Consider the following 16,445-nt stretch of genomic DNA (forward strand, 5'->3'; position numbering starts at 1 on the left):
AGAGGGACCCAGCATTCATGAAGATGCCCAACTGAATGGGCCCCTTTGACCTCCTTCCCCCAGACCTCATATCCATCTCGAGGGATTTGTTTGGGGGAATGGCTCCTGAGACCTGCCTGTCTGAAGGCTGCAGGCCCTGGAGTTCCTTGCCCCAGGTGTGTGCACTGAATGTACAGCAGATCATGTGGCTGAGACCCGCCTCCAGGAGTGGAGAACATAGAAGGAAAGCACATCTCTAGGAGGAAGCAGCTCGGAGGATCTTTTCTGTGCAGAGGAAAGTCAGGGAGCGGTGGTGTACAGAGCCATTAACCCAGGACCCTGAGCCAGGACAGCAGTCAGACACCTGTGACTGCCTCACTGGGCTCCAGGACTGGCGTTTGTCACTGCTGCAGCCGGTCAGGCAGACCAAGCCTCCGTTCTCCTGAAGGAGTAGGTGTCTGGGGCGAGGTGTTGTTGTTCCTGCCCCCCTCCAGCATCTGAACCAAGGCTAGCCTGGGCCTGGTTCTCAGCCCACCTCCCTTGGGGCACTTCTTGCCCCACTGCTGCTGGATTCTGTCCACCAGGTTCCCACGCTCCTCAGGACAGCCCGTACATCCAGGGTTGATGGTTTTGTGTGTCTCTGTCTCTCTCTCCTTCCAGGGGCAGGTGTGGATTAACGGCTTTAACCTTGGCCGCTATTGGCCAGCACAGGGCCCCCAGATGACCTTGTTCGTGCCACGGCACATCCTAACAACCTCGGCCCCAAACAACATCACGGTGCTGGAACTAGAGCGAGCGCCCTGCAGCGCCTGTGGCCCGGGACTGTGCACCGTGGAGCTGGTGGACACGCCTGTTATCAACAGACCTGTGGCCACCAATTATTCCTTCTCAGAACCGCCTACTAAAGACTCATGGCAACACTATGAATGATGATGGTGACGCTTTGGGATTCTGGCCCCCCGCACAGACCTCGGACATTGTAATGCTGATATTCTCCGGAGAGTTGGTTTAGAAAATGAATTTAGGGGATGTGTTTTCACCTGAGGTCTCCTTGCAGCCATGCTATGTCCGTGCCCCACCCTCAGGGGCCACCTTGGATGTGTGAGGGAGGTGACAGCAGTGATACCCAGACAGATCTGCACAGTCAGAGTGTTGGAAGTATTCCTGATTTTGATTTTAATTTTAATTAAGAATCATGTTGTCTTTTTGCTAAATAAATTTATAATGAAATATGATGAGCCTTTTTTTTTTTTTGGTTTCTGGTACTGGGAATTGAACCCAGGGGAACTTAACCATTGAGCCACATCCTCAGACTCTTTTTGTATTTTATTAGAGACATGGTGTCACTGAGTTGCTTAGGGCCTTGCTAAGTTGCTGAGGCTGGCTTTGAACTCACAATGGTCCTGTTTTTAATGTTGGGCAGGTATTAAGCTATGTGGTCTGACTTAAATCACAACTAGACTTGAGTGGGCTGAAGAAGCCACTTCACTAGCTTGAGGATCAAAGGAACAGAAGAGAGTCTTGGTTTGATTTAATGGACGGTTGCTTTTCCGATCCTTATTTGACTTGCTTGTGAATTTCTGTGATATCTACTAGGCAACCTGTAAGTACAGCTCCAAACAGTTATGCAAACAACCTAAGTGATCAACGGTTGCCTGGTGTACGCGGTATGGTGCTTCTGTACAGTAGACAGTATTTAGCTGTGAAAAGGGTGATGTAGCCAGGCGCAGTGGCTCACACCTGTAATCTAAGCAGCTTGGGAGATGGAGGCAGGAGGATCGTGAGTTCAAAGCCAGTCTCAGCAACTTAGTGAGGCGCTAAGCAACTCAGTGAGACCCTATCTCTAAATAAAATACTAAATAGAGCTGGGGATGTGGCTCAGTGGTCGAGTGCCCCTGAGTTTAATCCCTGGTACTTAAAAAAAAAAAAAAAAGAGTGATGCAGAGCTATATTTATTTATATAAAAATATCTTTCATATTGTATCAAGTGATCTCATTCTGCTTACCACAGTCTTGTGTACGTGCCGTGGACAGGCCTATACATGTGGGGGACACTGTTGTATTGTATGCCTGTCTGGACATGGGCAGTAGCTCTCAGTTATTATGTTTTCTTCCATGCATGCTTCTGAGCAGAGTATATGTTTAATTCACTTTCAGAAGATTGCTGAGGAATGTACCATCATCTTCCTGATTTCCCAGATCATACTGTTGTAAGTGGCAGAGACAGAGTTGGAATCTGGCTAGTCTAACCACATGTTGCCTGTGTAATCCCCACCTAGTCTGCATTGGAAAGGTTTGGCATCACATCAATGAAATGTTGATATGATTATCTCAGGGCCATAGGCATTTGGGAGTGGTTCACTATATATTAGTGGTTCACTATATTTTCTCATCTATATTTGCTTTTTTCTTGTTGTTTTGTTTTTGTTTTTGGTACCAGAGATTGAACTCGGGGGCACTTAATCACTGAGCCACATCCCCAGCCCTTTTTTATATTTTATTTAGAGACAGGGTCTCGCTGAGTTGCTTAGGGCCTCTTCAAATTGCTGAGGCTGGCTTTAAATTCACAATCCTCCTGCCTCAGCCTCCCGAGCCACTGGGATTACAGGTGTGCGCCACCGCTCCTGGCTTGTTCGAAGTTCTTTACAGAGAACGTGGTTTTTGTAAAGGAGGGAGAAGGGAAGGATGTTTTGTGCTGGTCTACAACATTTTCATTGGCAGTGTGTTTTCCCTCTCTCATAGGCACAAATAAGAACTACCTGGGATTCAACAGAGAATTTTAAAACTCTGGGTGAGCCAGCTGCAGGAGGTATATATGGGTTGAGACCAACAGACTAGACCTTAATTTTTAAACTCAGCCTCTTTCTCTAGAGGTCAGCACCATTTGATGTTTGGATGTGGCCTACAAGGTGAAGGAGGAGCTCCCTGGACCCACAGCCTCATTACCCTTCCACTGTTAAATGACCGAAAACATAAAGTCATTCCCCAGGACTGGCCAAACACTGGTAAGTTTTGGAAAGAAATGTGAGGCTGTTCCTTTGAAAGCATATGTATTTAATAAATTGCACTTCCTCAGAGACCAGCACAGAGTCCCTAGACGGTGGGCAGTGGAGAGGAGTGACCTCACTGGATGGTGTACTTGCCCCGTACTTGATCATCTGATCTTCAGGACCACACTGTAAGGTGGGTAGCAGCAAACCTGTTTTACAGATGTGAACGTTGAAAACTTCAGCACAGAACAGTTGGTTCCAAACCTCATCTATCTCCTTCCAAAGCCAGAGTATTTTCACTTGTTGCTGAGAGAATCTTATGGGGTTCCATCCCTTCCCCCTTCTAGAGGGCCATCCCATCCCTTGCCCAGAAGTTTCTGGAATCTTCAAGCATACATAGTACCACACTGGACTCCACTCAACCCATCCTCCTCCTCCTGCTGCCTCTCATAGGTATTGCTTTTGCTATCTACAATGTCTTTTTTTTTTGTTGTTGTGGTGCTGGGGATTGAACCCAGGGCTTTATGTATGCCTGGTCAGCACTCTACCAACTGAGCTATATCCCCAGCCCCTACCATGTCATTCTTAAAAGTAAGATGTGCCTTCCGTCATTCCTAATTTTTCTGAATAACCTTGTTTTGGATCTGTCTGTCCATGAATTAATGATTTAAAAGTTAATTCTATATATGAATGTTATCTCTGAAAATAAGGTCAACTGTATTACCTGCTATTTAGACTTCTTAGATTGAATCTATCATAAAGCAGACTTTAGTATTCCAGGTTTTCTGATCAGGCCTGTGCTAACCTAGCCAGACCATTGATGGTCTCTGAAGTTTACCACATTCTACATCACCCTTCCAGTAAACCACTGTGATCTGGGTTTATATGCAGCCCACATTTATATGACCTGCAGAATATCCTGATTTAAACAGTTTTATTGATTTGGAGTGTACATGCCATAAAACTCATCTAGATTTAGGGACAATTTCATGAGTTTTACCAAATTTATGCAGCTGTGCTGCCATCACCAAATTAGAAGAGTTCCTTCACCCCAGAAAGTTCTCTCCTGCCCATAATCAGTCAATGTTCACTCCCACCTCTACCGCTAGGCAATGTTTAGCCTGTTTTCTGACCCTGTAGGGATGCCTTCCTTAGAAATTTCTTAGCCAGGTGTGGTGGTGCACACCTGTAATCCCAGTGGCTCAGGAGGCTGAGGCAAGAGGATCACAAATTCAAAGCCAGCCTCAGGAATTTAGTGAGATCCTGTCTCCAAATAAAATATAAAAACGATCTGGGGATATTGCTCAGTGGTTAAACACTCCTAAATTCAATTCCTAGTACCAAAAAAAAAAAAAAAAAGAAAGAAAGAAAAATTTCGGGGCTGGGGATGTGGCTCAAGCGGTAGCGCGCTCGCCTGGCATGCGCGCGGCCCGGGTTCGATCCTCAGCACCACATACAAACAAAGATGTTGTGTCTGCCGAAAACTAAAAAATAAATATTAAAAAATTAAAAAAGAAAAAATTCTTGTAACTGGGATCACACGGTATCATCTTCTTTGTCAGGCTTCTTTCCTTTATCATAAATGTGTTTGAGGTTTATCCATGGTGTAGCATGTACAGGAACTGCTCCTTTTCATTGCCATGCAATATTCCATATACAATGGAATATGCACCATGTTTTGTGTGCCTGATTGTCAACTGATAAGCATTTGAATTGTTTTCAGGTTTTGTTTTGTTTTGGTACCGAGGATTGAACTCAGGGGCACTTGGCCACTGAACCACATCCCCAGCCCTATTTTGTATTTTACTTAGAGACAGGGTCTCACTGAGTTGCTTAGCGCCTTGCTTTTGCTGAGGCTGGCTTTGAACTCGTGATCCTCCTGCCTCAGCCTCCCTAACCACTGGGATTACAGGCATGCACCACTGCACCTGGCTCGTTCCAGTTTTTAACTATTATGAATAATGCTGGTATAGACATTCTTGTTCAATTCTTTGTTCATACGTTTAACTTTTTAAGAACTCAAGCAAATTCAGGACATCTTTCTGAAGGCCAGTTTAGTGATGAGGAAGAGACACAGTTACCCTTAAAATTACCAGAGTTATGGCTCCTTCTGTCTTCTCTCCCTTCCCTTCTCTACCTCAGGCTATACAGTGTATTTTTCTTCCTCTGTCAATCTGTCCATCTTTGTTTCTTAGTAAATCCAGTTTATTCAGAATGAAAATCGTTGAACACTAATCTGAGGTTGGGTTTTTTTCATTGTTTTCCCCAACAAGCAATATGTCTTATGTCAAATGACACAAATAGGAAATGATCTTGTGTGGTCTTTGTTTCTCCCCTTTATGAAAAAAAAAAAAGTCATTTTCTGAAATCACTTTTAGTCAATGTGAAGGATCTATCTGTCTGTGGTTGAATACATGGCTAGTAGGGACCAGTGGCTCATGCAAAATCAGGTCACTGTCCAGGTGGTGGGAGCAAGGTGACTGACTTTAAGCCTGGCCCCTGCTCCTGGTCTGCCTACACAACACCCCCTCAGCCACCCCTTGTCTTAAGGGCCTTTCAGTTGTCTGTAAATGCCCAGTGAGGGTTCTGAGCCAGTCCCGCTCCAGACAGTTGCCCTACCTGCATTCTCACATGTGAGAGAGCCTCCCATGAGCTGAAGTCCCCCAAAGCTCCCAAACCAGCTGCATTGTCTCCTAGTGTGAAACAAGATAGGCTTTGGGAACAGAAACCCGGGTTCATGTTCGTACTCACAACTGTCAGCCCAATCACAGGAAAGTGATTCACTTATAAGTTTCAATTTCCTCTTTTTTTGGCGGGGAGGAGTACCGGAACTCAAGGGCACCCGACTACTGAGCCACATCCCCAGTGCTATTTTGTATTTTATTTAGAGACAGGGTCTCACTGAGTTGCTTAATGCCTTGCTTTTGCTGAGGCTGGCTTTGAACTCCCGATCCTCCTGCCTCAGCCTCCCAAACTGCTGGGATTACAGGCGCATGCCACCTTGCATGGCTTTAGTTTCTGCTTAAGCGAATGCAGGCTGTTGAGTAGCCCAGCGCAAGAGGACTTGGCGTAGGATGTGTGAGGCCCCCGGGTTCGATCCCCAGCAAAACACACACAGACGTCATTATAAATGCACCTTGCACAGGACTTGCCATGTAGCTGGTGCTTATTAAATGCTCCTTTGATTCTTTCTGTCATATGTATCCACCAAAGCAGGGAAGCAGTATCTGGAGACCTGAGAGAGGAGGGTGGGGTGGAGAAATGACACCTCAGGATACCCCATCCTTTTCCCTGTATTTCTTTGTGTTCTCTTCAATAATTGGTGCTTCTCCTGACCAGCTTCTGTGCTCAGCTGAGGAGACGGGGTGACAGAGACAGTCTGATGTGAAACAGGACGTGGACCAGAAGGGGAGGGGGAAGTTCTCCCATAGAAGGGGGGAAGGTGCATCTTCAAGACCTTGAGATTGCTGGTCAGGAACATGAGCCTACAGAAAAGGCTGCAGCTCCAGGGACTGGCCTTCTAAGCCCTCGGTGTGTTCTCTTTTAGTGCTTTGCTTCCTTAAAGCCTCTGTGCACATATTCTCAAGTGTGAGTGTCTTTCTGGTACCGCCATATTGAATTCCTTACCTGAGGGTATCTGCCATGATGGTGTGCTCTTTTGGTGGTTGTCTGCCACTGTGTAACAAACTGTGAGTTAGAAGTGGCAGAAACAGCTGTTTGTCATGCGGAGGATTCTGTGGATGAGGCTTATGGATGGCCCTACAGGGATAACTTGTGTTTTGTTCTGGGAAGTCGGTGGGGGGGGGGGGGTGCTTTCTGGGCCTGGACTCATCTGGAAATTCCTTCTTGCTCTCATCTGTTGTCTGGGCTGGAATGATTTGAAGTTTGAGCTCAACTGGGACAGGCAACAGAACATGGCAGATGGTCTCTCCATGGGACTGGGACTTAGAGCATGGTAGCCAGGTTCTGAGGGCGTGTTCCAGAAGGGAGCTTCCAGAAAATGAGCAGTTCCAAGAGGAGTGAGAGGAAGCTGCGTGGTCCTTAAAGGACCAGACTCAGAAGTCACCCCATGTCAGTTCTACTGTATTCTGTCAGAGCAGCCCCAGCATGCCCAGCTTCAGTGGGAGGGAACACAGCCTGGATGACAGGAGGGACAAAGAAATTGTGGCCACTTTTAAGGAAACATCACATGGAGCTCTGTTGGGCTACAGTCAGTCTTGCGTGTTTCTCAGCTCTTCATTAAAAAGTCTGAAGACCCAGTGAGCATGCATTGAGTGCTGTTCCTCCTTGGTCTAGGGCTCCTTGGCCCAAGCACAATTCTTGGTCCATGTTAGTTCCTTCAGCCTATGTTTAATGAAGTGGATTCCTTTGAATCGTTTGCAGGTTGCCGGTCCCCCTGGTGGTCTTGCTAGATATGAGTTCACAGGGAATTGTCACTATGAGCACAGGCTGGAAATGCACTGTGTGGACAACACCAAGCCCCAGAATAAGAGGGTATAGAGGTGATGGATGCTTGGTCTGGTTTCTTATGTGTTGATGACATCTTTTTACTTAGATTTCTTTTTTTTTTTTTCCCCTTTGGTACTGGAGATTGAACCCAGGGGTACTTTACTGCTAAGCCACCTACCCAGTCTTTTTTTTTTTTTTTGTGTGTGTGTGTGTGTGTGTGTGTGTTTGTGTATGTGTGTGGTGCTGGGGATTGAACCCAGGGCCTGTGCATGGGAGGCAAGCACTCTACCAACTGAGCTGTATCCCCAGCCCCTTTACTTATATTTCTGAACAAGTGGTACAGTTTTTGTCCAATTTATTGCAGCTTTGATTTTTTTTTCTTTTTTTTTTTTGGTACTGGGGATTGAACTCGGGGGCACTTGACCACTGAGCCACATCCCCAGCCCTTTTTTGTATTTTATTTAGGGACAGGGTCTCACTGAGTTGCTTAGCACCTCGCGGTTGCTGAGGCTGGCTTTGAACTTGCGATCCTCCTGCCTCAGCCTCCCCGAGCCGCTGGGATTACAGGCATGCACCACCCGCGCCTGGATACAGCTTTGACTTAATTTTTACAAAGCAACATGATCCTTTTCTCCAGGTACCTTGGTTCTTGTGGCTTTAAAATCATGAAGTGTCCCGAGGAGTGGCCCTGTAGAATTCCCAAGGTTTTTGGTCTCATCACTGTCCTGGAGTCCAGCTTCCCTCCTGCCTTAATTTGCTCTTTGACATTCAGCAAATTCCTCAGGAACTTAGCGGAAAAGTGCTATGTGCAGCCCGTTTCTCTGGAAGAAGTGGGCAGAGAAAAGTTACAAGGAATTGTAGTTGAACAGTCAAACGGTAACTCTCAGTTCCTCGAGGGGAGCTGTCTGGGGAGACGTGAGAGTGGGCAGAAAAATACTCCAGATTAACATCAGCCTGGGGCTTCCAGAAGTGAAGAACAGCGTTACTTGGCTCGGCGGCTGCTGGGTTCATGGGTTCATTGCCTGTTGTGATCAGTAGATATCAACACACTTGCAAAAACAAAACTACGGTAAAGTACTCAAAAAACCACATTGAAAAGTTCATTTGTAGTGTGTCAGAGGTCTCTGGGACACTTCCAGGCTCCCCAGTGATCTTTTTTTAAAAAAAAATCCTTATTTTTTAGTTGTAGTTGAACACAATATCTTAATTTTATTTATTTATGTTTATGTGGTGCTGAGGATCGAACCCAGGGCCTCTCACGTGAGAGGCGAGCATTCTACCACTGAGCCACAACCCCAGCCCCTCCCCAGTGATCTTGATGGATTTCTTCATGGTTTTGGTCTCTAATATTGTGATGATTGCCCAGAACCTAAATGCCAGACTCTTCCACCATATGGCATTTTTGTGGTACTGTCGATGAGACAGAAGAGCTAGAAGGGAGTCATTTTTCCCCACTTTAAGCACCAAAATCTTGTCTGTTAATAGCCAGGGAGGAACCACCCATTTCAGATATTCAAATTCAGCAATGCTTTTGAAAATAGTCAACTTTTCACTCTGGTATGAAAACTCAGTGCCTGTGTTACCTCTATAGTAACATACGTAGAATGTAAACACCCTTCAGCAGCTATGAACTGAATATTCTAATCCCTCTTCACAGAGCAGAACTCTTCAACATCAAACAAACAAAAAAGAACTCTTCAGCACCATCTTGGTCCCAACTGTGTTAGATTTCTGTTACTAAAACAAAATGCCTGACATAAACATCTTTTTTTCCATATTTTTTAATTTGTTCTTTTTTTTAGATATACATGACAGTAGGGTGTATTTTGACATATATACACAGAGTATAACTTCCTTTTCTTGTGGTTGTACTATGTACATGTACTGGTCGTGTGTTCATGTATGAACATAGGAAAGTAAAGTTCAACTCATTCTACTATCTTTCCTATTCTGATCCCCCTCCCTTTCCTTCATTCCCCTTTGTCTAATCCAAGGAACTTCTATTACCCCGGCCCTTATCATGTGTTAGCATACACATATCAGAGAGAACATTTTGACCTTTGGTTTTTTGGGATTGGCTTATTTAACTTGTGTGATAGTCTCCAGTTCCATCCATTTTTACCAGTAAATGCCAAGAGTTTCATTCTTCTTTATGGCTGAGTAATATTGCACTGTGTATATATACCACATTTTATTATCCATTCATCTGTTGAAGGGCACCTAAGTTGGTTCCATAGCTTAGCTATTGTGAATTGAGCTGCTATAAAAATTGATGTGGCCACATCCCTACAGTATGCTGATTTTAAATCCTTTGGGTATATACTGAGGAGTTGGATGATTAAGTGAAATGTTGATTCCATTCCAAGTTCAGAGGAATCTCCATACTGCCTTCCAAAGTGGTTGCAGTCCCACCAGCAGTGTATGAGCGTACCTTTTTCCCCACATCCTCACCAACTTTTATTGTTGCCTATATTCTTGATGATGGCCATTCTGACTGGAGTGAGATGAAATCTCAGCATAGTTTGTTTTGTTTTTTGGGTACTGGGGATTGAACTCGGGGACATTCAACCACTGAGCCACATCCCCAGCCCTTTTGTATTTTATTATTTAGAGACAGGGTCTCACTGAGTTGCTTAGCACCTTGCTTTTTCCTGAAGCTGGCTTTGAGCGCACAATCCTCCTGCCTCAGCCTCCTGAGCCGCTGGGATTACAGGCATGCGCCACTGATCCCAGCTCTCAGTGTAGTTTTAATTTGCATTTTTCTAATTGCTAGAGATGTTGAATGCTTTTTAATATATTTGTTGACCGATCATATTTCTTCTTTGAAGTACCTGTTCAGTTCCTTGGCCCTTTTATTGATTGGGTTATTTGTTTTATTGCGTGAAGTTTTTTGAGTTCTTTATATACCTTTATTTATTTTTTTGTTTATTAATTTTTAATATGGTGCTGAGGATCAAACCCAGTACCACTGAGCCACAACCCCAGCCCCTAAGATAAACATCTTAATAAGAGAAAAGATTTGTTATGGCTCAAGTTTTGGAGGTTTCTGGCCACAGTCAGTTGGCCCTGTTGCTTTTAGGCATTTTGTCATAGCCAGAAAATGTGGCAGAGGACATAAATTAACTCATGACAACCAAGAAGCAGACAGAGCGAAAACGACTGGCATCCCACCGTCCCCTTCAAAGGCACGTCCCCAGTGACCTAAGATCTCCCACAGTGCCCCACTTCTTAAAGGTTACAACATCTTACAATAGCACCAAACTGAGGACCAAACTTTTGATACATGAGCCTTTGAGGGACATTTGTGATCCAAACCATTGCATCCTCTTTTCCTTATTGACAAAATTTTGCTTTTTTCTGCACCTATGATTTTACGTACTAGAATCACCTGGCCTTCGTTTCAATGATCCTATCACTTAAATCCTTGGTATTTGCTCCCTGAAAAGTGTCCAAGATCTATTCTTTTTCTTCTTCTTCTTCTTTCATTTTTTTGGTACTAGGGATGGAACCCAGGGGCTTAACCACTGAGCCACATCCCCAGCCCTATTTTGTATTTTATTTAGAGACAGAGTCTCACTGAGTTGCTTAGTGCCTTGAAGTTGCTGAGGCTCTGGCTTTGAACTCATGATCTTCCTGTCTCAGCCTCCTGAGCCTCTGGGATTACAGGTGTGCCCCACTGTGCCTGGTCCACATCTATTCTCTTTTTAAAATATTTTTTTAGTTGTCAGTGGATCTTTATTTATTTATTTATATGCCGTACTGAGAATTGAACCCAGGGCCTCAAACATGCTAGGCAAGCGCTCTACCACTGAGCTACAAACCCAGCCCACATCTATTCTTAATGGAAATGTTATTAACTTCTAATATACATTGTGAAAATGTTTATGACTCATATCTTTGTTAAATCCAAGACAACCTTCATTCATTTAACTATTAATGAGTACTTAATATATGTCAGTCATTGGAGATAAAATGATAAGCACTTTATCACCCTTTCATTCTCCCCACTCCCCCTTTTTAAAGAGTATTGAACTACTATCAATAGCAGTAATACTAACAACATGACTCATGCCTCCAAAAAGGAAGTAAGAGAGGTTAACAGAGTTTCAATGCAGTCTCTTGGGCACCACAGGAAGGGATACTATAGAGTGGTAGAGGAGCACAGAGAGTCTCCCAATCCAGCCTAGGCAACTGAGCAAGGCAGAAATAGCTAATGACTTAGCCCTGCTAGGTTGTGAACACAGGTTAGCCTTATTGTGGATTTATGGTCTAAATTTGCATCACTTGGATAGTCCAGTATACTTTAAGGCAGTTAATTAAAGTGTTATACAAAACTAGTAGTGTGGCTCAGTGGTAGAGCGCTTGCCTCAAATGTGTGAGACACTGGGTTCGATTCTCAGCACCACATATAAATAAAAAATAAAGGCCCAACAATAACTAAAATGAATAAAATAAATAAAATTTTTTAAAAAAATTTTTATTTTTGTGATGCACTAGTAGTGCCCCTACACATCACAAAAACAAAATCATCTTTGGAATAAGGGCATTTTCATTCTAAATCTTGTAGAAACACACATACACACCGACACCACAACCAAATAATTTTCAATGTCAAAGAGTGTCACAGATATCATTGAATATACAAGGAAACAAAGCAACACAAGTAAAAATCAGAAACAGACCCATGTTTGCTCTGTATATTGAAATTGTGCTACATATTTAAAAACAAATACCCTATAATAATTAAAGACAAAACAACATTGAAAACCTCTTCAGAGAGCTGAGGATATGACTCAGTGGTAGAGCACTTGCCTGGAATATTCAAGGACTTGGGATCAATCCCCAGCACACACACACACACACACACAAATAAATTGCAGGGAATAGTAAACTCTGCAAGGAGATACCATCACAGATTTGCAAAAGAATCACACTGCACTTGTATTTTGTTTGTTTATTTATTTAGATACCAGGGATTGAACTTAGGGGCACTAAACCACTGAGCCACATCCCCCGCCCATTTTTATTATTTTTTATTTTGAGACAGGATCTCACTAAGTTACTTAGAGCCTTGCTAAGTTGCTTTGAACTTGCAATCTTCCTGCCTCAGCCTCCCAAGCCACTGGGATTTCTGGCATGTGCCACCACATCCAGCTTCCCATAGCACTTTTAGAATTGCACAATAAAATAACCAAATATTAAATCCCAGTGATTCAGAAGGCTATGATCACAAGTTTGAGGCCAACCTGGGAAACCTATCAAGAATCTGTCTCTAAATAAAACTGAAAAAGGACTGGGGATGTATCTCAGAGGTAGAATTCTCCTGAGTTCAATTCCCAGTATTTCTAAATGAATGGAATTATTGAATAAATATAAAATTAAATAAAATAACCAAGTTTTAAAACTTGCCATATGGCCAGGTGTGGGTAGTGCATGCCTGTAATCTCATGACTCAGGAGGCTGAGTAAGGAGGATTGGAAGTGTAAGGCCAGCCCTTGGCAACTTAGCAAGACTGTATATATCTCAATATAGAAGAGGTCTGTGGATGTAACTTGGTGATAAAGTGCCGATGGGTTCAACCCCCAGTACCAAAACCCCAAACTCAGCATATGAATTTGGGAGCTGGTTAGACAGGGTAGAAGAGAGAACTGGTATAGTGGAATATAAATCAGAAGAAATTATACAGAAAACAAAAAGGGAAATATGGGGAAATATGGAGGAATGGGTTAGAGACACAGGAGAATTAAGTGAAATGATTGAGCATTTGGATTTAGAAAGCAATAGAGATAGTGTTTGAAAAAAGAATGGATGATAGTTTTCTAGAATCGATATAAGACCACCCTCTCCACAGATTTAAGAGGACTGTGAAATGCTGAATGTTTAAACAAAAATTCAGACCTGGGCTGGGGCTGCGGCTCAATGGTAGAGCACTCACCTAGCACATGCGAGGCCCTGGGTTCGATCCTCAGCACCACACAGAAATAAATAAAGTTTTTTTAAAATAATAAAAAATTAAAAAAAATCAGACCTGGATGTCATAGTAAAATTTAAGAATATCAGCAACAGACAGAAGCACCTCAAAAGCAGCCAAATAATAAAGGGAGTGACAACTGACTAAGCTGGAATCAGTAACCACAAAATAATTAAAATGTTTAGAACTAACAAATATCTCTAAGGCTGGGGTTGTGGCTCAGTGTAGAGCACTTGCCTCATGTGCATGGGGTGCCAGGTTCAATCCTCAGCACAAGATAAACAAATAAAATGGAAGTGTTGTGCCCATCTACAACTAAAAATTTTTTTAAAAAGAAACTGACAAATATTTCTAAATTACTGATGGATTTTAGAATACAGTGGGAGTAATAATGAAAATATACAAATTAAAATTGATGAGATATAACCAAAGCTGTATTTAGAGGGGAAGTTACAGCCTTAAATGTGTATTTATTAGGTAAGAAGAAAGTTTGAAGTTTAATGAGCAAATCATCTTCTAGGAAGATCTTCTTCTAGAAAAGAAATAAGTGCAAAAGCATAGATTATTAAAATAAAAAATGGATATCAACAAAGACAAGTTTTTTACTTTCAAAATAAGACAGTGAGCATTGAGTTTATTGACTTTATTGAGGACTGCGCTGTAAGGAAACTCAGTTTACAAATCTGTATTATGAAGACAGAACTTGGAACCTCAGAGAGGGGAAACAGAAACTCAAGGTCACACATCCCATCAGCAGCAGAGGAAAAAACAGGGCTCAGATCTAGCCGCCTTTTCTCTTCCATTCCTTCTCTCCATAATCTAAGATCTGTCACATATGAAGTCATTTCAGCTGCCCAAGTGCCTTTCTCTGATGAGTTGTCCCAAAATATTTTGTCTTGGGTTTACTCATTCATTGAAAGAAAGCAGGGTAGCGGGGGGGACCCCACTTGGACTTTTTGCGGGGCTGTTACTAAATTCCTGTTGTATACTGGATCTCAAGGACCCTCTATGTCAGCAATATAAGATCTTATTTCCCCCTCAATGCTTGAAACTTAGAGAGTTCGTTTCTTTGTTAGTTTTTTAATAGTTTTTTTAGTTGTAAAAGATGGACACAGTACCTTTGTTTTACTTATTTATTTTTATATGATGCTGAGGATCGAACCCAGTGCTTCACACCTGCCAGGCAAGTGCTCTGCCACTGAGCCACAACCCCAGCCCCTCTTGGTTAGTTTGGATGCTGTTACTGTGGTTTAGGAAGAGGGAAAATAGTTCCTTTCATCTCCCACCTTGTGAGACCCTCCTCTTCATGCAGAATGCACTTAGATGCCTCTGTCCAAAGGAGCCTGTCGTCTTCACCCTGTGAACATAAAGGCAGTTATCTCACCCAAAGATTCTGAGATAACAGGCATTTTCCTGTTGGGGTGACACTTGTTCTTCATACTCTACCTTCACTCCTTCACCCAAGCGTTGTAAGGTGGTGGTTATTGCAGCTTCTGCAGTGTATGCAGTGGTCCCCTCTTATCTGTGGCTTGGCTTTCCATGGTTTCGGTTATCCACGGGTAGCCACAGTCCAAAAAGGTCACATGCATATTTTGAGAGAGATCACAGTCACATAACTTTTATCACAGTGTATTGTCATAATTGTTCTACCTTATTAGTACTGTTCTTAATATCTTACTGGGCCTAATTTATAAATTAAATGTTGTCATACACATGCAGGTATAGAAGAAACAATATATAGAGAAAGTTTGGCATTTTCCATGGTTTTAGGAATCCATTGGGGGACCTGGAACATGCCCCTGAGGACTGCATAATTCTGTGCTCACTAAGCAGTGGTCAGCAATGAGAACAGTAATCAGAAGAGAAATCTCCAGCTGGGTGCAGTGGCACACGCCTGTAATCCCAGCCACTCAGGAGGTTGAGGTAGGAGGATTGCAAGTTTGAGGTCAGTCTAGCAACTTATGCCCTAAGCAACTTAGCAAGACCCTATCTCAAAACAAAAAGATAAAAAGGGCTGGGGAATGTGGCTCAGTGGTAAAGCGCCCCTGGGATTAGTTGCCAGCACACACACACACACACACACACACACAATTAATGCTTTAATTAGGCAAAGGATACATAAATACCCGGGTACTGTGTCAGAAATTTGGACTTGCAACCTAGAGCCATGTTGGCAAAGTATTCTGTGAGCCTTGGGAGGCAGAAGAGGAAGTGGAGAGGATGGGTAGCCAGTTCTGACACTTCCTCTGCGAGGCAGGTACCTCTCAACTCCATGGGTGCAGGGGCTGTTCATCTTTTCTCAGGTTATATCCCTCTCTGTGGCCCTTAGCTTGCAACATTGTGCCTTTGTGACAAATATCATATGACTTTTGTTCTTGTATTCGTGGTTTCAAGTATATCTGGTCTAGAGTAGGTCCCCAGTCAGGGCTTCTCGGATGAGTGCATGAGGCCCCTGTGATGACACTTGCAGGCTAAGAGCCGGGCCTTCATGATTTCAGTGTCCCTTCAGCCGTGTCCAACACAGGCCAGCTGAGGTGCCTTTTTATAAAGCTCCAAGCTTTGTCTTTAAAAAAAAAAAAAAAAAAAAAAACTAATTTTAGGCTGGGGCTGCAGCTCAGTGGTAGAGTGCTTGCCTTGCATGTATGAAGCCCTGGGTTGGATCCTCAGCACCACATAAAGATAAATAAATAAAATAAAGATATTGTGTCCATCTACACTAAAAAAATATTAAAAAAAAAAAAAAAAGATTTCTGTGAGGGTTTGCTTTCTGGTGGTTTCTTCTGGCTAGACATTCTGCCTCTGCTTCCCCCAAATGAGTTCATGAATGATTTCACCGTCCTACACAGTCTTCTGCACCATCTTGACTCAAATGTGGAACAAAGCACCTTGAGTTTCACCCAAAGGCACCCAATTTTTGCTTTGTAGACACTTCACAGAAGCTTTGAAACAGTGGGGGGAGGGGTGGCCTACATTGCCACAGCGTATGCTCAATGGTATTGAATATTAAATAACCCACTTCTTTTTTTTTTTTTGTGGAGGGGGGTATCGGGGATTGA

General features: G+C 43.2%; 1 protein-coding gene across 3 annotated transcripts in view; it reads left to right on the forward strand.

Moving 5' to 3' along the window:
- Glb1 (galactosidase beta 1) overlaps positions 1-16,445 on the forward strand; it is a 135,631-nt gene that overhangs the window by 96,793 nt on the left and 22,393 nt on the right. For 2 of the 3 annotated variants that reach the window (XM_048795189.1, XM_048795190.1), the window contains exon 16: positions 640-1,214. In XM_048795189.1, coding sequence (XP_048651146.1) covers positions 640-909 — 270 coding nt within the window. In that variant the 3' untranslated portion in view covers positions 910-1,214. Of the gene's footprint in view, positions 1-639; positions 1,215-2,850; positions 2,985-3,055; positions 3,163-16,445 lie in introns of those variants that run through there. The other variant, XR_007344348.1, reaches the window with a different exon arrangement.

Source organism: Marmota marmota, unplaced genomic scaffold (assembly GCF_001458135.2).
Source record: "Marmota marmota marmota unplaced genomic scaffold, marMar, whole genome shotgun sequence".
Lineage (NCBI taxonomy): Eukaryota > Metazoa > Chordata > Mammalia > Rodentia > Sciuridae > Marmota > Marmota marmota.